The following is a 24,247-nucleotide window of genomic DNA, read 5'->3' on the forward strand; positions in this document are numbered from 1 at the left end:
TGGCCATCCGAGGCACCGTGAGCCACAGGCGCTAACGAAGTAAAAGAAATGGGGCCCGCTGTGCTTTATTTGAGCCGGTGTTATAAGGATTTATTTCTGGGCCTCGGCATTTATTTTTTCTCATTAATCATGTCCCGGGAGGAAGAGATGGATAAAACATACAAATTGGAAAGAGGGAGGAAGAGAAGGACGGAAACCCGTCATAAAAAGAGAAAGCAGGAACCTCATGTGTGAGGTAAAGGCTGGGCCTGTCTGGTAGGGGGTTAAACCGGTCTGAGGTGGATTTCAGACTATCTGCCATGGTACTTACTGGGCGCCCCAGTAAGTACCGCCCGGATTCCTCAGAAGACCCTTGGGCCCCGGCAAATTTTCTTTCATAAATTAAATATTTCCAGGGTATTATTTAGACGCCGGTGTGGCGCAAAATGGCGCAAAGTAATATAACGCTCTGCTTCAATGTATTTCCCATTAATACTCCTAGTGACGCAGGACTGGCTCAGTGCTACGCAATGATCAACCCCCCCCCCGGTACATCTAGGCCACGGTGTCTATTCTAGAGTCCTGTGCAAATGTTAAATATTTGTGGTAATCCGATTATGCTACAAACTGTTAGTGCACATTTTGTTGTGATTATGAGTGACCCGGGTGGGAGTGCCTCTTTTAAAGTCAGACACCAGGGGGTCGGAATGTAAAACGTCCCGTAAACCATCACCTATCACAAGTTGTACCTAACGTTAAATTGCCACCTGGATTGCAGTGCTGTACGCATCGAAATCCAGACGTGCCACTTTGTATTGGGTATTTCCCTCTGGTAAAGTGAAATTTAACTTGGGGAAAATTGCGAGGTATGTGGTAATTACCACAACATTTGTAATTCTGGCCCCAGTGTAAACAGTAGGTGGTACAGGGTTTGGAAAGAGCAGGCCACTCTTAACGAGGGTGAATACATTTAGGCGCAACCCCGCTTTGAGTGACGTGGTTCATTGCACCTGTTGTGTACTAACACAACATAGGGAGCAAACGTCTGCATTTGGAGCAGCAAAAGTCCGGTGGTGATATAGTATGAGGTAAACCTGTGGCTGCACGTCCTTTTTCCACACACACACTTAATATACACGTAGTTTCAAAGTGCACCTTCACCCCTTGGGCACTGAGTAACAGTTGTTGAGTTTTACTAAACTCAGCGGTACTGAATTTGTCGACCTCGCAAGGATGAAAGGCTGAATGGCTGCGCCGGGATTCACACCTGTACCCATGAGTCGAGCGTAGGTTCCTGGAACGAATGCAGCAACCCATGAGCCAGCACCACCTGTGGTCCAAGAACTAATGTCGGCTCCGTGGACTTCAGTATTAAGGGAAAACCTGTCATTAAATTGCCCTATTACTCCCTGTTTTAGTGCTGTGCGCTTGGACTTAATGACCTCGGAAGGATGAAAGGCTAGCTTGGCCAGACCAGGATTTGATCTTGTGGTCTGAATGTTAACATATGTCAGCCGAGAGGTCATAACTCACTGAGCCATCTTTCGTGTATAGGAGAGAGCTCTCAAAGATGGGGAGTCCTGTCCTGGAGGTAGGATAGAGGTGGTGGCCATAGAGAGACAGCAGGGTGTCCTTAGGGCCCGCAGAGAGTGGAAACAGATCCGGCAGGATGGCTCAGTGAGTTAAACCCTGAGCTATGCAATGATATATAAATCCAAGTCTGGAGCCAGCAAAGCCTATTCAACCTTCCATCCTTCTGAGGCTGGTGAATTGACTATAATTAAATTGGGAAATACCAACGCTTGTGATGTACAAGTGGTAAAAAAAACTACAATCGTGTGTTATGAAATACGATGTAAGAAACAACTGTACGACGGAGAAGACACGAGATAGTTGCATAAGGGAACTTTGGAGAGCAACACATTTAACTCATTTGTGTTATGAAAAACATCTGACATCTTCAAGATGACAGGGATGTCACAGAGCACCTGATTGGCTGCTACTTTCCCTGCCTGATTGAGGGAAGAAGTCTTCTAAGAAGTGTAGTTTGCTCTCACGTTCCCTCCAGTTATTGTGCTGTATTTACTCTCTACAGTAACTGAAAGGCAGCATGCAGTAGTTTGGAAACCTCCCACATAAATACATTAATTAACATCCATGTATCCTACAATGCGCTGCACAATTCTTTCCTTTTATTAAAAAATACAAAGATTTTTCTTTTCGTTTAAGATCAATTAATTTCCCCCCATGACTGGGCAGTGTTTTTGAAGACGCATTGTATATCAGTGCCATGTTCTAAAGCACTAATGCTACCTGTAAATATGTACGTAGGAGTACTTACCTAGCTGTAAAACAATACTTGCGTCACCAAGCAGCGCCCACGGGTTTATATCCCATAGTGCTTCTCAAAGAATGAAAGTAAGGCACTATTGTGAACAGCAGCATTAACATATAGATTTTTTTTTTTTTTTTTTTGTATGTTCTTATATAGCGCTCGAATCACCCGGAGGCATCTCAGCGCTTGCCTTGGGAACCCGTCCTGGCTTTTCCCTGTGAGATAGCCCCTAACAGGCATCCCCAAGGTGAAAGCCAGGCATCCCGCCGCGGGGGGGCCGTTGTGGAGATTAAGCAAGCTTAATGCCCAGAGTTGCAGAGTGTGAACCCATGATTAGGTCAGGCACCGAAGCGAGAATTATCGAGTCCGTGGACATTTGAGCTCAAGACCCTGCCGCTTCGGGAATTGAACCCTGGTCCCGGGTCTGACCTCTGCTTCAGGGTCTGCCTGCTCTAACCAGTGAGCCACACTTCTCCATACATATATAACTTCCATGTGCTGGGTCTGATGGCTCAGTGGACTAAAGCAGCCAATGCAGGGCCCTGTGTTCGACCTCATGGTTACAGGTTTGATCCCCAGCGAGTCCACTCAGCCTTTCAACCAATTGAGGTCGATAAAACCAGTACCTTTGTGTAATAATAAACATGTTATTCAGTGCCAGGACACCTTCGGGTAATTGTGTGCTTTACGAATACGCATATGCATATGTATCTTTACTTCTACTTCAGCATCTCCAATGCACTACCCTATATCGCCCCCATAACTCTCTCAATATATCCTCTACCTCCACTCTCTGGCTCATCCCAAACTCCTTTCCACTACTATGATCCCCAAAAGAACCCTTTCTAGACTCTCTCCTCCTCTACCCTCCCCCCCCCCTGCATCATCTGAAACCTCTTTTGTTATTCAGATTTCCCAAACAAGCCTCTCTGAACCCTTCCCTCTGACTCTTCCCCCCTCCCTTCTACTCATCCAAAACTTCTCCTGCTCCTCTGCTCTCAAACCCTTTCTAGACCCTCCCCTCTTCTATCCCGCCACAATCAAACTAACACACTCACATTTCCACCCTCAAAATAATTTCATATTTTCCTATACTAAGTGACCACTAATCCTGCTTGGGTTCCGGAGCAGTGTGCTATTCGCTGACAAGCGCTTTCACGCCTCATCAGTGGTACCAAGCGCTATATAAATGCAAACCGTTCCCTCTTCCATCCCTCCACTATCCATTTTCAATCCAAATAACAGACTCACATTGCCACCGCCCAAATTACTTTTTCTATTTCCCTCTACTAATTCACCAATAATCCTTTTTGCGTTCTGGAATAGTGTACTACTCGTCGAAAAGTGCTTTGATGCCTTGTCAGTCGTACTAAACGCTATATAAATACAATTAAAATTACAGCACAAGGACTGGGGGTGACATTTCCAATGGACACCTGCTAGGCGTTTAGAAATACACTCACCTGTCACCAGGCTTTGCGCACTAACCTGATTTGTGCAGGGCCAGCCCTTCCAGGCAGCAATTGGATAATTTCTGCGCAATTAGACACCATTGTACTGATAAACGACCCTCTTTAGCTCATAGTGCTTGTGAAAGGTGATAGACACAGGCGCTCTAGAGATGACAGCTTTGTATTTGTAGTGCCCCACCTCCCCCAATGTCTCAACCAATGTTTACATCATATATTTATGCACATGCTTTTCATATATTTGCTCCTTGTTGGGGTGCACAAAAATCGCCAGGGCTGTGGTCAGAAATCTATGACGTGTATGATACCCTTCCGGAAGCCCCCACCAGCATCCGGTCGTGCTGATTTATCGCATGTGCCTCCGTGGATATGGCTTAGATGTTCATACATGTTTCCTGCTCGTGAAAGGTTTTCTCGAGGTGATGGGATGAGCCTATCAGCAGGCATGAAGGAGCATTTTCCTTAGAATGTCCTCGGCCTTAGCTGCCCTGTACTTTCACTATTGAACATGTCCATGGGATGGAACGAAAAATGCTTCTTGGAGGTCCCATGGCAATCATAGTGACTGGGCATCGATTGTATCTTTCGCTTTTGGTGTCTGGGGGTCCCCCTTGCTGCAGACCCTTAAATTGGGGGAACATGTACAACTTTTAGCGTTTGACTTTCAGCGTAGCGAGGCCGAGCAGTCCAAGGTCATGGAGGTGCTTTAGACTAGAAACGTTTCACTCAGCAACAGAACAAAACAAGAAAGTTAAATAGAAGCAGTTGCCAGAAAAATAAAAAAAAGAAAGTCCCTCAGCAGAAAGCAATTTTGGTTTTTTACTGACCTCTACGGGTCGTTTTCTACCAAGACAGTTAAATAGAGGCAGTTGAACAAGCAGAAAGCAATTCTGGTATTTTACTGACCTCTACTGGTCGTTTTCTATCAAGACAGTTAAATAGAAGCAGTTGAACAGAAAAAAAGTCCCTAAGAAGGAAGCAGATATGTCCTAGGGATTAGTATATATAAGAGGTCTCGAATGCTCGACCTAAACATTCAGTGAAACAATTTCCAGTCCTTGACTTTTCTTTAAAATGGGAAAGTACTTAAGTATACACAAAACTAAATACTATGCACATATTTGCCTTTATTTACCAAGTACCCAGTGGAAAAAACAATAAATATACTCTCTAAAGGGCCTCACAAATTACATGTGGTGTGCATTAAAGAAAGGTGCTTGCTCACAACAAAAATAGCCGCCCACTTATCTACTTGTGGCTGAAGTACACTAGGACAGAAATTGCTCTTATTTGAGCACGAGCCGGGGAAAATGTGAGACGCACATTTCAACTGTTGCGTCTTAAACTGCCACATTTGCCTAAAAGTACAAAAACAATTAAAAAAAAGTTAACTAGCTTTATTTTTTACATTGAATAACATAAAATAACACTTTTCCTCTATAATTGTAATTACTCCTGATTTTTGGTAATCATTCAAACACTTACTTCCACTTATCAAAAGCATTCGTACCTAGTAACACAAAAATAGTGTACCTCAAAACAATACATAAATTGGATTGGTCCCGATAAATTACATCTTCTTAAACTGAATAAAATGTAAAATCCTGAATAAACAAAAAATACCAGTTACAGCTTAATATACTTACCTGCTCAGAAGCAGCAAACAAAAGAGGAAGAAGATGGCTGACACGGGCTAATATTGGACTGTGGCGTTCTATTTTCAATTGTTTGTGTTTTAGTGTTCTATTTGAGATTCTTTGAAGAGTTGCTGCTTGGGAGTGGTAAATAAAAGGTTTATGCATATTGCTAATAACTGTCTTCCCATAAATTATCTCACTCCACCTTTCCTCCTATAGCGCCACTGTCACTGTCAACCACCCAAGAAGAACAAGCATTGGCATAGCCAATAGGTCTCTCCTTTGTCACCGTATAAGTGTTTAGCCATGCAACAGTTGATGTTGTTGCACCAAGGATATTGTGCTGCATAACTAAATACCTATAAGGTCACAAAAACGAGACCTATTGGCTATGCCAATGCTTGTTCTTTCTGCAATGCCTTTACACTTTTAATAAACCTTTATGGTTTAGATTTGAAGTTTTTTTCAGTCTTCATTGCGAAACCTAATGTGCTTTATGTCTAATTCTAAGGTGTTATTTGATATTAAATTTCCATATTGTCCAAGTCTAGTTGTGGAGCCTCAACCTCCTTAGCAGAATAACACCTCTCCCGGTTCATCAATATTGTTTGAGATTGAAAACCATAGTAGAAGCACTACATCTGTATCAAAGCAGTCTACATAACAGAAAGACGTGCCTAAAGCATCAACAGCACAGACAAGTCATATGTATCTACTTCTTTTCCTTGCTTGAATTGTGTAAATATAATAAGTCCAGAACCTCCCTGTAAAACGTGCTAACGTCCTCTTCAAATAGAAAATCCACATATATATTATTTCTCTTTCCAGTACTTGAAGTATCTAATATTTCCAGAATACAGTCACACATCTCATCCTTAATCGAAGGTTAGTTAGCATCCCTTGGAAATGGGGGGCTGCAGAGCAACGTAAGAACTAGCAAGCGAAGAACCACACCTGCACGCGTCCTCTAGAGCCTGGATAAGTGAAGCATCTATGGTTGGGCACATGTAGCACACCATTGGAAGCCATACGCCTCCAATAAACCAGCCCCAGTCACCAACCGTCTACCAGCCCTTCGATTCTGTTGCTGCACATGGGCATTAGTTGGGCTACCCCTCCCTTTGGCTGTGACGCAGAAGACCCCCCAATGCCTTCCCGCGGATCCGGCACTGAGGACAGGGATTTCAGCCGCTCGGGCCGGGTTGAGTGTACAGCGGTTCCGCCCCCATCCGAGATTCTAGGAAGGAGGTGTGTCTTCCACCGTGCCAGCCACTCGGACCCCAACCACCACATCACAAGAATTGCTTGAGTCCCAGCGTGTGGCAACTCCTCCCTGCCTCAAGCCCCGCCCATGGAATCCCTGCATCGGGGTGTGTGAGCACCTGCACCCGTGGGAGCGGCATGGAGAAAGAAGACGAGTTGATGGAAGACATGATGCTGGCCATGGCAGAGATCCCTGTGAGTACCACAGCACCTTGGGGAGGCAGGATTGGGAGCACCTGGCAACGGTAGGAACTCAAATGTTTTTGGTGGCAAATTGGCCCTCACCCTTCTTACAACCATTTGTCCCTCCCCCATAACTGCACATGAGCTGCGGCATTACGGACTGTGCCCTCAGGGAGCAGGGTCAGCCCTGCCTCCTCCCCAGTGGACCGCAGGATATTGTTGTCTTTCTGCCCCTGGGGATGATTTTAAGCAGCGATAAGCAGTGGTAGATAAGCCTGTCAACTGCTTAGTTATCGAACTGAAAACTGTAACGCGATGTGCATAAAATTCAATAGTTTATTTTGACGCAAAGTTATTGCGCTTTGGAAAAACTTGGTCCCCCTGCTGCCGGAAGTTCTATCAGTCGGGGTCTCTGTGGAAAAAAAAAGTGCAAACACAGCCTTCGTGCTTTGAAAAAAAGAGAAGCTCCTCCGTCTAGCTATTCTGTAGAAAGCAGCTATTTCTTATTGCTGTGATTTTATTGAATGCTACCAAAAATCACAAGGGGGAAAACACAGTACACCAATAAAAACAGGGATTTAACAGAAGGTATTCTGCAAAGTGCTTCGAATAAACTCATAGTAGAGGAAGACAAGTACTTTAGCAATCCCCAGTTATCGTTTCAGCCAAGACAAAAGAGACATGCGCGCGCTCCTCACGCTCAAAATAATAAAAAAAACAAGTTTGACGAGAGGGAGCAGGGGTAAGGGAGAGAGGAGGGAGCCTAGGCATGTTCCCCTTGTGGTAGCGAGCGAGGTAATTACAAACATATGGTTTGAAAGCTCGCTTCCGCAAGAGAATCGCCAAACGTGCAAGTGTTGCCTTTCAAAGCAATACAACACGTGGACGTTTTTGCCCGCAAATCTGTGCCGATTACTAAAGGTCTTTTTCCTATTCAGCGCATGCGCGCTGCATAGGCAAGACCTAAAAAAGGGAAGGCTTGCTGCTCTCCATCACCCACAGCATCTCTGATTGTCCTGCATAATCCGAGCAAGGCAGGGGAGAGGTTGCAAATTAGGACATTGTAATGTTGACATCAGCGGTTCTATACAAGTGATTTTGGACAGCTGCTCTTCCATTGTCTTCGTCTGAGCTTTCAGCAGTCTAGTGCTCTAATATAGTCTATTTGTGACCTCACAATACCTACTGCCACAGTCAATGGACTTTGAGAAAAGCAAATTCCTGAGTAGAACACTCACCTGCCACTTAAACTATTAAATGGAAGACAAGATTTGCATATCAACTTCTTCTAAACTTTCTATCTTGAAAATTCACAGTCATTCACTGTTTATGATACATTGTTTATTTATTGTACTGCTGGGGTTCAATACAGTGCCTATACATTTTTAAACCATGGACAGACATTTTAAGAGAATTTGGTTGCAGAAATTATAATCTGCCCAATGATTTGTTTATTTTGTCAGTTTAGAATCCTAATTTATTATATATTGCATTCAGCACAAAATATTTTTCCTTATAATGAGCAACAGACTTATGGTTAATGGGAGCTTGGAGGGGGAATAGTATGGTCATGAATTATAGGATATAAAATGCACCCTTCACTTTGTAGAAAGGTAAACTGAGAACAGCTTTAATGTCTCAGCTTAACAATGGTGCATGGCTATCCAATATTGATATAATACATACTTTAAACCATTGAACTACATCTTGGTAACACAGTGGCCTGGAATCCCCTCTAAAGATATCTTAACTACTTGTTTTCAATGTGATGTTTATTTGCATACCAAATGTAAACATGAGTGTAACATATCACATGCTGATTTGTTAACCACTTGAGACTAGGACATTCTGATTATGTATCAAATCTGGATTCTTCAAACCTCTGAAATATTGACTTGATAAGCAATATAAGATCTAAAAAAATATGTGGTTTGGCTTGTCTTTCTTTAGACCTTACAGTTCTTCATGCCTTCAGTAGAAGTGCAGGAGTTACAAGAGAAGATGGGTGGTAACAGTAGATTGTCGAAGAAATACCATTTGGAGAAAGAACTTTCAGGTTGTTCTATAACATCAAACATCAACAACAACAACCACCACAAAGGTATGACAACCGCAACATCTAAGAACACAAACTGCAAATTAAACTCAGTACACACCAGCAGAGATTCCAGCATGACAATCAACACGAACATAAAGTTCCTGGATTTGTGCAATGGGAACACACCACCCCAGCATAGGCGAACACCTAAAAAAAAACAGCCCCTCGCTTGCCTGGAAAATGAGCAGAAAAACCAACTTGAGAAAAGGGCCGTCTTACCTCAAAAAACTAAAGAATTGGGTGAACCTAAAGATACAACGGAGAGATGTATAAACACACCTAAGAAGAAGGCGTTTCAGTTTTGGCAAACTAAGGTTGGGCACATCGGTCAATCTGGTGAAGAACAGCAGAAGCAACAATTTGAGAAGCCTTGGTCAAAAGGAAAAGTAGACTGTGACCGAACAAAAAGTGAAGATGGTTCCACAATTCCTGGAACGAGCTATCAGACGCATACTGTGGCTGAGCCGGGGGAGCAACAGCCAAAAAGAACAGCAATAAACCAGAGAAAGACCAGAAAAAAGTTCTTCTCAGATGCAAAAGAATTCATGCATGTAGACAGTCGAGTGCTGGAAGTAAGCAAACAGGTAAATTATATTTAAGTTCTCTGAAGGATAGTATTCTGTTTCATAGTATATTTTAGATTTCAGAAATGAGAAAAGAGTTTTGATTGGCTGCTCACCGAGCTATTGACTTTAACAGTGCTTCTGTACTCATGGGTGCCACAACAATGGGTCCGATTCTCAGAAATAACTTAAGACACAATCCTAAACTTACTACCATTTTGGTATTCACAGAAGGCACTTACTCGTTTTGGTATTCACAGAAGGCACTTACTCATTTCGGTATTCAGTGAAGGCACTTACTCATTTTGGTATTCACAGAAGGCACTTACAGGTAGATTCATCAAGCCGACATCATCTCGCAAAGGGCCAGATTCTGAGAATGTGGCCCTTTGCGAGCACTATTGTTGCATTTGGGATTCATCATCCCAAATGCAAAAATCGCAATTCTAGAAATCGCTAAATTGCGATTAATTGCATTTAAGGAATCTCAATTTGAGATTCCTTAAATGCAATTAATGAACCATTTTAAAATTGCAAATTTGCAATCTGGGGCCGCTATTTACCGTGAAGTCTAACTACGTGGTAAATAGCAAAAACTTAGAAAAATTCACTTTAGTGCATTTTTCTAACGTGTATGTTACACACACACATGTCCTTTGGACATGTGTGTGCACAACACCAGTGTACATTACCATTTCAGGGGTGCTGCAGGGTTTCCTTTGGACACCCTGGCACCCTTGAAATTGCTTCCTAATTTGCGATTCGCTAATTGCTAATCGCAAATAAGGAATGACGCCCCATTCATTCCTATGGGGCTTTAATGGGAAAGCCATTCCTTATTTGCGATTAGCATTTAGCGAACCGCAAATAAGGAAGCAGCAGAAATCGCATAAAATATTGCGATTTCTACATGCATCCCGTTTTGAAAGTCTTTAATAGCGAATCCTTAAAATTCGCTATTAAGGACTCGCAAAACATGACCATGATGAATCTGGGGGTTACTCATTTCGGTATTCACAGAAGTTAGGAGTCCTAACCTTAGGCCTCTTAAATGACTTCTGTGAATACTGAAAGTCTTAAAAATAGGATTTTTCTCAATTTAGTAGTAGTAAAGTTAGGACTCCTAACTTTAGGACTCCTAAATGCCTTCTGTGAATACCGAAAGTTTTAAATTAGGATTTTAAACAGTTTAGTAGTAGTAAAGTTAGGAGTCCTAACTTTAGGATTCCTAAACTGAGAAAATATCAAAATTTTAAGACTTTCGGTATTCACAGAAGGCATTTAGGAGTCCTAAAGTTAGGACCATAATCCATTATCCCTCTCTATAATGGATGTATGGCCCAGTGAGGTATGCCGTTCCAACACTAGCCCCATGATGACAACTAAAGAGGTCTTACCATCAAATTGTAAGCGGTTCCTCAAATAGCCAAAAGTTGCTATCAATGAACAGAAAATGTTGTCCCTCAGTGAAATATTGAGCGTTCAGACCCCTAAATGCCTCAAAACATGTACGGAAAAGGATGGGGCATTAACTGTTGGGGATGTTTATGCTGATACTACTGACCAGATAGGTTCCCTCTTTCTGGAATCTTTCCCCTCCAATAAGTTACCCAAGGCTCGTAAATCATCAGAAGCATGGTTCAATAGGGAGTGTAGACAAAAAAAGACCTCTCTGATATCCGCAGTTAAGAGCCATAATGTTAGTGAGGTCCAACGGACCAGAAAGAATTATAGACGAGCTATGGTTGATGCTAAGAGGGCCTGGGAGATTTGAAGGCAGCTAGTCTGTCTAAAAATGGTGACTTGTTTTGGAGCCTGGTTAGGAGATCTAACGGTCGGGATCCTGATCTGATTTCGAACCATATCACCAATCAGGAGTGGCATGATCACTTAAAAAAATTATATGAGGGAGTCACTGACCTGGAGAATTGCCTCTGCCTCTTGTCCCCTCCGAACCATTTCAGGCAATAGTGGCGAGGGAGGTAGAGTTAGCTATAGATAAGATCATTCCGGCGAAGGCCCCAGGCCAAGATGGCCTACCAGGCGACCTATATCGTGCGAATCCTAAAGAATGGGCCAAATATTTTGTCCTCTTGATCAATGCCCTCTTGGAAGGGGCCCTCATCCCCGCTTCTTGGAAGGGGGTGGTGGTAATTCCCATTTACAAGAAGGGCCCCAGGGGGGACCCTGCCAACTATCATCCCATCAGCCTTATAGATGCTGGCCAGAAGGTGGTTGGCAGGGTCCTATTGGAGAGGATTCTCTCCTGGGCCGTGGAGAATAATATTTTGTTGGATTATCAGGCAGGGTTTAGGGCATGCACAAGCACGATCGACCAGGCCTTTAGGCTGGCTCTCCTGTACTGGAAGGTGGTGACCATCGGCAAAGGCAGTCTTTACCTCGCCTTTATCGACCTAAAGACTGCCTTTGACCTGGTCCCCAGAGATCGCCTTTGGTTGGTCTTACAGGAGATGGGGATTCCCTCGCCCATCCTGAATCTCCTGGTTCGTATGCATGAGAACAACTATGCCCGAGTCAGGTGGGGTACACAGGAACAAAAAACTGCGAAAATTCCTGTTGAGAGAGGTGTCCGTCAGGGCTGTGTTATGGCCCCAACCCTCTTTTCTCTTTTTGTGAACGGGGTGGTCTCCTTTCTACTAGAGATAAATGCAGATGTTCCAGTTCTGGTGATAAGGTGCCCACTCTACTTTTTGCGGACGACACCCTATTAATTTCCAAAACCCCTGCCGGACTCCAAAAACTGCTAAATAGGTTATATTTTCCTGCAACTTGAGGGGCCTGGCAATTAACACTTCAAAGACCAAGCTCCTCTTTTTTATTCCTAGCAGGCAGGTAAAGACCACCCTCACACTCGACGGGGTGCCCTTAGAGTGTGTTAAAACATTTGATTATTTGGGTATTAGAATCTCAGATAAATTGACCTGGAAACCACATATTGAGAAAATGGCCTTGAACCATAAGCGGGTTGTGGGTGTTATAGGTAGAGAGCATCGCTCTTCAATATCTAGGCCAATTGCTCCTGCCCTTGTTATTTATGCTGCCAAGGCCGTAGGCTCGGCACTATATGGTGCTGAGCTCAGGGGCTTTGAGAAAATCGACGATATGGTAAAGGCAGAAAATAAATTCTTTAGAGAATTGGTCTCACTCCCACAGGGAACTCCAACCAAGCCATTATTGAGCGATTTGGGAACCCGCTCATTGAAAGATCTCGCCACTCTACGTCCTCTTCTCTATTGGGCTCGCCTGTGGCGTACACCCGAGTTATCCAAATACGCCGACAGCCTAAGAGAAGTGATGCGTCTTGAGGGATCCTACAAGATCAGTTGGCTTGCAAATATAAAAAAAAGTTCCTTACAGTATTGGGATTCAGAGAAGCCTGGGACTCAGGGACCCCTCTGAACAAGGCAGTCATCAAAAGTGCCTACTGGGCTTGGGTTGACAGTCAGGAGACTAGAAACCACAGCCTAGGTAGGCTGACTGATGATTTTCGCTTGCATAAACAAGTTCCAAGCCTTGAACCCTATCTAGATTTTATCCAGAAACCCAGAGACAGGGCTCTTTACATCCAGTTGAGATTGGGCACACTTCCTGTCTGTGAACACACTAGCAGTTGAAAGCCTCCCTATCAGATGCATTTATTTTGCCCACACTGCGATTAAGTGGTTGAAAGCATCCTGCACCTCGTGTTCGCATGCATTGCTTATTCTAAACCAAGAAGAAAATGGTTGAATCCTGTTTGTTGTCAATTAGGAACCAGCAATCACCATGAAGCATTGAGAATATTACGAACAGACACTAACACCACTTTGCTCTGCGGTGTGGCCAAATTTCTCAGTTGGGCATGGGTGATTAGATCGAAAAAGTTATGCTCCGGATGATGATCCTTTTTAGGTCTCGCAAGCAGTGTCGCGCAGCCGAGAAATTTTGTTTTACAGTACTGGGCTTTATCCCGCCTCTCTCTTCCATTGGCTAGCTCCATAAATGGAGGCTAGCCATTGGAAGAGAGATGTGTCAATCTTAGCAGGAGCAGATTCGTGGGCGTTTCTGTCTTTTTTTAAAGTCCCGCCCCTTTTCTCTCCGTCATTCGGAGGTGGGCGTTTACTTTTTTTTTTTTTTTTTTTTGCCGGCGCTTTTGGTTTCCATTTCCCCCGACCGCCACTGGAAGAAGTTGCTGCACAGCAGGTCCGCAACAGTAATGGACGCCATGAGGGCATCCCTGGATCACTCGTAATCTATATAATCTCCCCCCGGACGCTCGATGCTATCGCACTGTACCGGCCATGCCCTGCCCCAGCTTTCGCTCACCCCGCACAGCATAGGGTCGGGGTCCTCAGAGTGGCCAGACGGGTGCTTGCAGAATGGAGGAAAGCCACTTTCCCCTCCCCCCCCAACTTGCACAGGGGCTTGGGGTGCATGGATGTTCGCAGGGCAGGGTCCCGCCAGCGTGACTCTTGCACTGGGGCAGCCCAAATATCGTCGCGGGCGAAAGAATAGATGCCGGCCGTCCAGGGGCATGTTCCCTTCCCCGCAGCGTTCAGGGGTAGGCGACGGGGTCTTAAGTACGGGGGCAGCCACAGGCTTTTATCGCCAGAGTTTCCCTCCCACAGCATGGCCTGCGTCTCCCCCCCCCTCTTTTCAATTGTGAGTCCGAATTATTTGTTAGAATAATGCACGTTCGACTTCCTGTTCTCCAGGGCTCCGGGCGCAGACAGGTTCGTCATATTTATTCTTACTTTGTTTGTACAGTCTGCTTCATGCTGTGCTGAAGATTGTGTGCCTTTTAGCTGCGTAGCTTCGACTCTATGGCATGCTAATTTGGTTTGTTCTATTCCTGCAACAGTTCTCTCGGGATGTGTCGTTTGGTGATTTAACGTCGGGGGCAGGGTAGGGACAGCCCAGAGGTGCTTGGGGTGCACCGGCTGCCATCTTGGTCTAATTTCTGAGTCGTTTAGGCCTTTTCATCTCGCACCAAGCGGTGGTTGTATGACGGAAATGGGTCAACTTGTCTAGGTGCTACTCTGTTGTCAAGATTGCATAACGATGCTAGGGGTTTCCTTTCCGTGTTGCGCTGCCCCCCCCCCTTTGGGACTTCCAACTCGACGTTATGGCCTGGTACCACCAGGGTCCAATCTCCCTTCCCGCACTCTTCCTGCCAACTACGAATGGGTTCTGCCGAGATTGTGGCATAAGGGTCTGAGATGACTTTGGGGGTAAGGCCGCTTGTGCAGGCGAGGACGCGTGTTAGAGTTAACCGAGTGTGCGGTATGACCGGATGCGTCTTTGCGAAAGTTGGGCGCAGCACCCGTATGTGGCGCGGTGGTAATGGTGGCACGCTGCCGTAGTGAGGCAAGCCTGTAACATACATGGTTGAGTGGAGTTACGGTCCATGGCGAAAATTACCGGCGAGCAGGGGAAAAGCGTTTACTGTTCGACCTGACCTGGGACAGCTTCTTTCGACCGCTCAGCAGGCCGTCGTCCGACATGTGAGGTGCTATTTATTTTATTTATTTTTATTTTAATTTCTTATATCGCGCAGGAATCAATCCCATGAGGGTATCTCCGCGCTTTGCTAGCCAGGACGTTGTCGTAATCTTCAGGTGTATTAATGGGACTGAAATGCTTCCTGAAAGAGGAGTGTTTTCAGGGCCTTTCTAAAGGCCAGATGATTGGTGTTCAGCCTCATTTCTGTGGGAAGTTTATTCCATAGGGCAGGCCCAACCGACGAAAATGCTCGGTCTCCCTGTCTCGCTCTTTTTGTTGCTAGGAGTGGGCCCCTCGATAATTTGGGTGAGTTCTACCAGGAGTAGAGGCTGATGGCGGCACGCTGAGACAGACCTCAATACTTTGAAAATTGTCTTGCATTTACGTTGGCGACACAGCTGCGCTGGCATTTAGTTGCATTCCGAAACGTTGTTTGTAAGAGAGGCATTATAGTTGTTAAAGCGGCAATTCAAACCGAGAATTCGACTGCCTGCACACATGTGCACAGAATCTCTTGGCACATGACTATGAAAAGCAATGTGACCCAACGCTGGGCACCAAGTTTAGGGAGAGGACAGCAGAATTTAGGCAGTAGTCCAGGTTCGAGCCTTTGGGTTGTGTCCACAACCTGGGTCCTGGCCAAATCACTTAATCTCCCAATATCTGAAGAAAGGGTAGGGCAATTCAGTGCTCACGTTGCACTACGACACCCGCGGGTCGAGTTTATGGAATATAAAAATGCTTCCACTGCGGCTCTCCACTACGAGGATAGTGCAAATGCGATTGCAATCACGTTAAAGAGTGGATCTAATGGTCCTTTAAAATGGGAGCTCTTTCGATCTCAGATAACCTGGGATCGTGTTACTAGCGCGAGTAACAATATCCCTATAAACAAACGAGCCCCTATTTGCATATGTGGAAATCTGCCTGGTCTATGTGGCAACACTTGTTTTAGTTCCGGCATAATTCAGACAGTCTCAGTTTCCGATCGCCTACAACTACCCATTTCAAAGCAGTGTAATCGACTCTAATCAAATCAAACAAACTCTCAATTGTGCTGCTGCAACAACAGCCCTTGCCTTGCTAGACAATAACTCACACTCTACTGCGCCAGGCTAGTCACCACTGCCAACCGAAATTTTTTGAATAATTCGGTCAAAAAGTAATATAATACAACGGCTGATCAAGCGCACTCCTTCTGGGCATGCAGGTGCTTCACAGACACTTTCCGCCCTGTTTTAGTTCTATTTTTCAATGAACGGCACTGAAGCACTCCGGCTCTGTATGTATGCATTTAGTGAAACTACAAACCCTGGCTCGTAAATAGCCAATGATTAATAAATAAACAAAACAAAAACGAAACTGGCTGCAGATCCTCTTTGTGAAATGGCCATGTCAACCTGTGTGGTTTATTGACAGGGTTCCGCTGTGCAAGTGCGAACTAATACCGGCATGGCTCTGTATCACTTGAACGCGAAGTTTTTGCCATGGTTGCGCTTGCTTGTGATCTGGTTTTTGTGCCTCTGTTCCCTAGGGCGTTACTGGGCAGAGAGTTGTGTGTGGCTCTGTGTGTGTGTGGGGCTCTGTGTGTGTGTGTGGCTCTGTGTGTGTGGGTGGGTGCGTGTGGGTGGCTCTGTGTGTGTGTGGGTGACTGTGTGGGTGGCTCTGTATGTGTGTGTGCGGGGGGCTTTGTGTGTGTGGCTCTATGTGGGTGCAAATGCAAAAGGTCTCGCATTTGCGGGAGATTAAGCTATTGGCATTGTAAATGACAATGCCATGTTTTAAAAACAAAAACATAAATAATGTCATGAGCAATGCCAATAGCTCTAACTTTAACAATGCCGAGACCATTGCATTGTAAATGCTTGTTTAAATCTTATTTTTATTTTCTTTCAAAGCTGAGACAGTTTAATCTATTTTTAAAACATGTGTTGTGTGTTCTTGTTTTGATGAATTGTTATTTATTGATTGAACAATTATGTATGGGAGGTATGGAGAAAGGAAAAGGGAAAGTCGCATCACCTTGTTGTGCTTTTAACTTTTTGCTACTATGGTACCCCTGTCCAATTTTTTTTATATTTTGTACCCTCTACATAATTTTTAAAATGCTTTTATGATATATTTATATCGAAATAAAGCTTTGATGATGATGATAATTGGAAGAGTTTGTCAGCGGACAGTGTGTTGTCTTATGTTAAGAATATGTGCTACATTTGGTTCTGTCGGGTAAGTAATCGCTTTAAAGTTTCATCTATATATGTACAGAAAGACAGGGAAACACCTGGATTGAACCAATCAAAATCAAGATATTGACAAGCCGGCTTCCCGTTCACTCTGCGAGCAGCCCTGCCTAAGCCTAGATTCATTGGATAGGATTCCCCTCTGAACTACGGGATTCATTTCCGCCTCCCTCAAGAATCCAACCAACTGGTGGATTACACAACTTCAAACTAGACGCCAAGTGGTATCCCATACCACCTGTACTGGCTGTCGCCCTTGTCCTGAAGAAGATCCGCCATGACTCTGTCGCAATCACGCACTTCCCTGGGTCGAAACGTTGACGTGTTCCGACAATCCACAGCCGACGCTCTCCAACTCAAGCAAAAGACAGAACTTACAATAGACGTATTGGAGATTTATGTTTTTAGGGACGGATGTCTATTGATCTCAACATTTTAGATACTTCATGTACAGCACTGTATATACCTTGTTCACTTACAGCACCTTGTCACCTCTAGATCACCTAATACAAGTCACCCCTTCGTCATTTTCAATTATTTCTGTTTGCTTCTAGCAGCCATACTCTGTTATGACAAAAACAAAAAAGAAAATAAGATGTCAATATATTGATTTTGATTGGTTCGATCCAGGTGTGTTTCCCTTTCTTTCTGTACATATATTGATGAAACTGTAAAGCAATTACTTACCCAACAGAACTAATTGTAGCACATATTCTAGACGCCCAGGTTGTGAGGAACACTGATTCACCCCATTATACTTGATGTATGTGAGTCTTATTAGGAGGCATTGCGGCTTGCAATGTGGTGAAGAGGTGTGAGAGACGATAAACAACCTTAACAATGCGGTGAAAACACCGTAATACATTAACATCGCTGCTTTTACTACGACTTGCACTGGAGGGCCCTCTAGACTAAGGAATAGTGTGATTTACCATTCCAACACCTTCCCTACTGTACGTAGGCTGGAGTTGGAATAGTAAATCATACTATTCCTAAGTCCAGTGCCCTACAGCACAAGTCGTTGTAATGACTTGCGTTGGAAAAACAGCAACGTAATGTAATATACAGCAATGTACATAATCGCATTGTAACATCATACATCCGTGAGAGACAATGGGGCACTTCACCGTTTTTCGGTATGCTGGCAGCTTTTTGCAATTGTGCATGTCTTTGTATGGTATTTAAAATGATTATATGACATTTATATAGATACTGCACTGGGTTGTCCAGTCTGATATTTTGTTTACAGGTCATAGTTCTGAATAGGCATGTTTGATAAGAAAAGTGGTTGGTAAGATCTTCTGGGATGGTCTTTGTTACTAGGATCCCATATCTGAGTGCTGTTGTAAAGAAACACTCATATAATTTAACATATTGGGACAAGCAGCGATGGACTACAGTGCTGTCCTCCGAGCGGCCAGCATTATGTGTCAGATCGCTTTGGGTATTCCATGTTTGTTCCGCTGGTGATGACTGGTTTAGGGGTTGGTACAGTAGTGAGTGGTGGATAAGACCCATAGGGGACAGGTCTTGAGTAAGAGTAAGAGCATTACGCAGGAAAAGGGAGTTATTAACCAGACTGCATGAGCTATAAGTAGCTGTAGACTGCTGAATGTTATGTTATTATTGTGGGCAGGAATGGTTAGATAGGAGTTGACATTACTATATAATGCCCTGGCTAGCCGTATATCAGTCCTCCTTATTTTCCCTGTAAATGTGGATTAGTATACAGATTGGGCTGTTTCATTTGTGTGAGCTGTAAACTGCAGATTCTCATTGATGTACAGAAGTGTGCTACAGCCTAGAAACTGTATACGCTGTTGAGGCATTATTGTAGGTCAAAAGGAGGCACTGTCTTTTACATACAGAACACTTTCCATTGAAATAGCAGCACAATGCCAACATGCAGGTTTACTCCTAAATCTATATGGCGCACAAACACCAATGTGTGGAAATTTGGTTTCAGCAAATAAGTATAATTTAAACATCACCAAGGGCCCAATGTAGGTAGCCCTTTACCGATCGGAATCGGCCGAAAATACCGATTTTCGGCCGTTTCCGATCGGTAAAGGGCTATCGAGATGTAGGGGCACATTTTCGGTAATTTTACCGAATCGTTATCATTACCGAATCGGTAAATTTACCGAATCGGTAATATTTACCGATTCGGTAATGATAACGAATCGGTAAAATTACCGAAAATGCAATGTAGGTAGCCAATGTTCCATCAGCACATGGCTTACAGAATCGGTATTTTACCATGGAATACAAATCCATGGTAAAATACCGATTCCTGTGTACATGCACATCTGTGCATGTACACATGTGCCATGTGACAGACAGACGTGCCCTTAGGGCATGTCTGTGTGCCACATTGCACACATGCCCGTTTTGGGGGTGCTAGAGGGTGTCAAAGTGACACCCCCTGCACCCTTGCCAAATTCGGTATTTACCGATTTGGTAAATACCGATTCGGTATTTGACTTTAATCCTATGGGCTTCAAAGGCCCATAGGATTCAATAGCAAATACCAATTCAGTATTTACCGATTCGGTAAATACCGAATTTGTAAGGAATCGGTAACGATTCCAGATGTTGGGACCTACATCCCATTTACCGATTTTGAAATACCGAATCGGTAAAATTCGGTATTTCAAAATCGGTAAATGGGATTTACCTACATCGGGCCCCAAGTGTCTTAATTGTTTTGATCTTATTAAAATTTGGTTTCCAGCACGCTTAAGAATCATAAACAAGTGGTTCATTTGTGGTTTGTAACTGCTGACATGTGGATTGGTGTTTACAAAATTCTCTAACTTTGTAGTCTAAGACAGAATAGTCAAAGTGGACTAGTCGACAGTCTTGTTGTGGTGGTGAAGGGCATATGAAAATAAAGGCAGTCATTTTTTTTGTTACATACAACAACTTTTACATACCTGTAAATAAACTGTGCAGATGTTTCAAAACAAAATGAGCATTGGAAAAGCTAACTGCTCTGTGGTTGGCTGCCAGCTTTTTGGCTTTGTCGATACTTGTTTTGTTTTGTCATGGTGTTGTGTGGTACAGCAGGGCCCGCTCGGAGTCTCCATTTTAATTTCACGTTTTAGCTTGACTTACTTTTCTAATGGTGACTTTTTACATGCTTTGTACTTCCACAATAATGTACTAAGAAGCTATTCTACCTGCACTTCATTTCTTCATATCTTTTAATATCATGTTATTCGTACATTCTGTACAAGTCTAGGCACATAGAACGGGATGCACTTGTATTTGGTTGTCTGGTTGGAGACCGCTCTAAGGCGCCAGACGAACCATCTCTGCACCTTTGTCACAGTGCAATTTGAACAGTGCTTTTATTATAGAAATGGCCTCTGTGTTGCATTTGCCAAAAGAGCACTTCTGCTAGGACTGTCCTGGAAAACACGAGGCACTGTGACTGAGATGCAGTCCTGCTGACTTTGACCTTTATCCTGCAAAGGGCGAAAATCTGTTCTACACCAGCCAGTTTCCTGACACATTATACTCGGGTAAAGGGGGTTAGGTTATCCAATGGATCTGGCAGAGGGTATGTCCATTATGCTCTTGATAGTATAGGTAGTGTTAGGTATGAGTATAATCATATAGTAATATTATGATGGTAGAACTGTTTATCTTTTTCACCATTCTTGGAATGCTGGTTACAATGCTTTGTGTTCTGCCTAGTAAATGCAGCACACTCTTTCAATGCAAAGTTACGATTGTTTCAATAAATGTTTGAGAAGCAAATACTTATCTTTCTTGTATTTGCCTTGGACATGCAACAGTAACAAGAAAAAGGTGGATCTGTTTCGCCGATTTCCTTGGGGAATAGAAAGTGGTCATGTTTGTTCAGATGGGGCACTGTGAGCTAGCTAGATACCAGGTCAACATTTCCTAATGCTATGTGTGAACCAAGTTCCGAAACTCGATGTTTATGTCGTAGAAACTGTATAACAATGGCTTTCGTAAAACTATCTGTGGAGAACTATCAGGCCGTCACCAATAAAAAAACAATTGGCTAAAACCAAAAATATATTTGATCTCAGAAAAAGCACACATTGCATAGTCGTCCCTAGCATTGACCTGAACCACTTTGTGTGTGGAGGTGCTCCTTGTGAAAGGGCAGAATTCCGTCACTCATAGTGATGCTATCCAATGCCTGAAGTGAGCTCACCCGTTGCCCCGTGCAGTATTCAGTAATGGGTGGAGGAAAAATATGAGTGAGGCAATAACATACCAATGAATAAAGAGGGCTGACTGAAAACCTCTATAAGTAAATATATTAAATATAGAAAATTAGTCAAATCAAACGGTCTTGGCTATTGCCAGACCTGATAAAAAGTGGCGCGAGTAAATAGCATGGCATGTGCTATATGTGATTCAGGTCTGAGGAATAGTACAATATATACCAGCATCAGCTCGATATGCCATCTCATGTCTAGTACAAGAGGCGTTCATTCTGTGTCTTAATTAACATATTGTCACAGTATGCCGTATGTTTTTTTATGATGAACAATCAGCAATCCAATAGGGCACTTCGCTAGAATAAGGTAATGGCCTTATGTTATTGGGCGTTCTTTTACATCCGTCTTCAACACTTCATGTGTACTGTAGGGGCGTTGACTATGGTAGTTAAAAATATATATTCTGCCAGGACATAGAAATGGCAATAGAGGTGGAGGTGAGACAGTGACTTTAAAATCCTGCTTGATATTAGTATGATGTCCTGTTATTCCCCTTTCTTCTCTGCTGGTTCCAGGGTAAGATGCTTCGACTTTTTTTTGCCCTTATTGGAACATAAGAAACAAATCCTGTTAATTTGTTACACTTATACTGATTTAAAATACCAGGACTAAGTCTTACTTTAGTTGTATTTCCTCTCCTATTTTGAGGGCTGAAAGCATTCTAAATCGTACTGGTTTTACATTTTTGGTAGAAGACAAACACAGAAAGAAAACTCAGGAGATCCCAGCTGAGTTTACCAAACCTGCATTTAAGAGACTGTAAAAATGACAATCCAATGAACTTTGTATAGTGTGATTATTGGCTGATACATATTGTTTATTTTGTTATTGTCTAACGATTTGGGTAAACGTGGTATTGGAAATGAATAAATAATGCTCATTGCAGCATAACTAGATGGCATTGCAAGCCCTTAACACTGTCCCTGACTTTTCTTTACTATAACTCACCACATTGGTATATCCTTACAAACATCACACTTTGTTTCTGGGCATGAACACAGCAGTATACACAAATGTCCAAGTATCAAAAAGCCACCACTCGCAACTGGAGTCAGGATAAACCATTCATAACTTGTGACAGCAAATTCTTTTGGAGGCTGTGTGTAATTTGTTTGCTAAGCATTATTTGCGAATATTAAAAGTATTCGTTTTTTTTAATAGACTGTTTCAAGATTGATGTAAGATAAGAGTCTTTCACTGCTGTTTTTATGTTGAGCAGATTAATTTACAAGAGATGTGGACCATCCCCAAAATTGTTTGTCTGATAACTGAAGACAGCCAGACTGACCTTGAGAAGGTACGAGCTATCTGGATATGGCTGTGCTACAACATCAGTAAGTACTCAGTGTTTGGTTTTGATTTGATCAACCTTAAAAGTCAAATCTTCTTTTCTTCAAATTGATTTCCCTGTGCTGACTCTGCTCAGACTTGGACTTCGAAAGCTTGTTGTAATCAAACAGGTTTCCTGGCAGTCACATGTGATAACAGCTGGCCCACCACTCACTACATTACACCTGTTTGGATATTGCCTGCTTGCACAATAGAATGCATGATTATTCTGATTCAAATATGAGCTTATATAGTCATTCCTTGCAGTCGCGGCCCGTGCCGGTAAGAGCAGTGGGGCCAGGTAGGGGAGTTGGGGTATTTCGACGGACGATGACTAGGGAAAATTAAATAAATAACTAATTTTCCCTTGTCATGGTCCGTCGAAATCTCCCCCCACCCGGCCCCACCGCTCGTACCTGCACGGGCCGCAGCATGGTTTAGAGACATTAAACATATATTTATGCACTTCAAAAGCACACTTTCAACAGTAAATAATATATGTCCCTAAACACCTTCATATGATCCATAGTGTGTAATAACCAGTTTATGAATCCCCGGGTCACACATTGATTTTATTCACAATAAAGGACCAGATTCACAAAAGACCTTGGCACACGTTGCTGAGGCCTCTTAGTCACAGGGGAGTCTCCACACTTGGGGCTGAATCTCTGCGATTAAAATTCTCTTTGCTGAGATAACGTCGCGAGTACAGAGACTCCACGACGACTGCAGAGACTCCACCACGAGTGCGGAAGCCCTTTCTGAATCAGGCCCGAAATACGTATGATCTGTTGGGATTGTGATTCATTATAAGGCTTTGAAGGCCTCTGTTGGAGTTAGGGAATAGCAATGGAAGGACTAAGATGTGAATTGACCTGTTCTCCATGGACACTTATGCATGGAAAATGGGTACACGGATAGAGAAAGAGAGAGCTCAGCTTTCTCCGATATCTTCATTAATCAGAGGCCAGGCTTTGCATATGGGAAGACGGAAACCTCTGGATCAAGTGCTACAGAGCAATCCTGTGTTACTTATAAATCAAGGTATACTACATAAGAGAAATTTATCATCAGCCCACTTAAGGACTATTCTACCTGATGGTCATTAAAGCATCACTATGATGAACCTAGGAAGTATCTAGAAACCATCCCCAGGTCCAGGAACATTCCACATTATGGGATAGGAGAGAGACTTCCAAAGGCCTGTATGTATAGTTTATTTCAGAAGGAATATATGCAGGAAACAAATAGGAACTTGGCCTCAAATTAAGAACCCTCTCCTGGACTCCTAAGGAGGTATGAAAAAAACATTGGAGAACAAGACGTGTTGTGAGGCACAAATGTGAGGTCTAAGCAGCCATGAAAACCCTACAATCTCCAAAGTTGC

The 24,247-nt window shown here is 43.4% G+C and overlaps 1 protein-coding gene across 1 annotated transcript in view; it reads left to right on the forward strand.

Moving 5' to 3' along the window:
- Positions 1–8,820: 8,820 nt before the first annotated feature.
- The window catches only part of LOC147669145 (kyphoscoliosis peptidase-like), a 128,982-nt gene continuing 113,555 nt past the window's right edge, over positions 8,821–24,247 (forward strand). The window contains exons 1-2 of the mRNA XM_086948195.1: positions 8,821–9,548; positions 22,751–22,865. Of these exons, the coding sequence (XP_086804321.1) occupies positions 8,832–9,548; positions 22,751–22,865 (832 nt within the window). The 5' untranslated portion in view covers positions 8,821–8,831. The remainder of the gene's footprint in view (positions 9,549–22,750; positions 22,866–24,247) is intronic.

This window comes from Lissotriton vulgaris, unplaced genomic scaffold, assembly GCF_964263255.1.
Source record: "Lissotriton vulgaris unplaced genomic scaffold, aLisVul1.2 SCAFFOLD_3715, whole genome shotgun sequence".
Lineage (NCBI taxonomy): Eukaryota > Metazoa > Chordata > Amphibia > Caudata > Salamandridae > Lissotriton > Lissotriton vulgaris.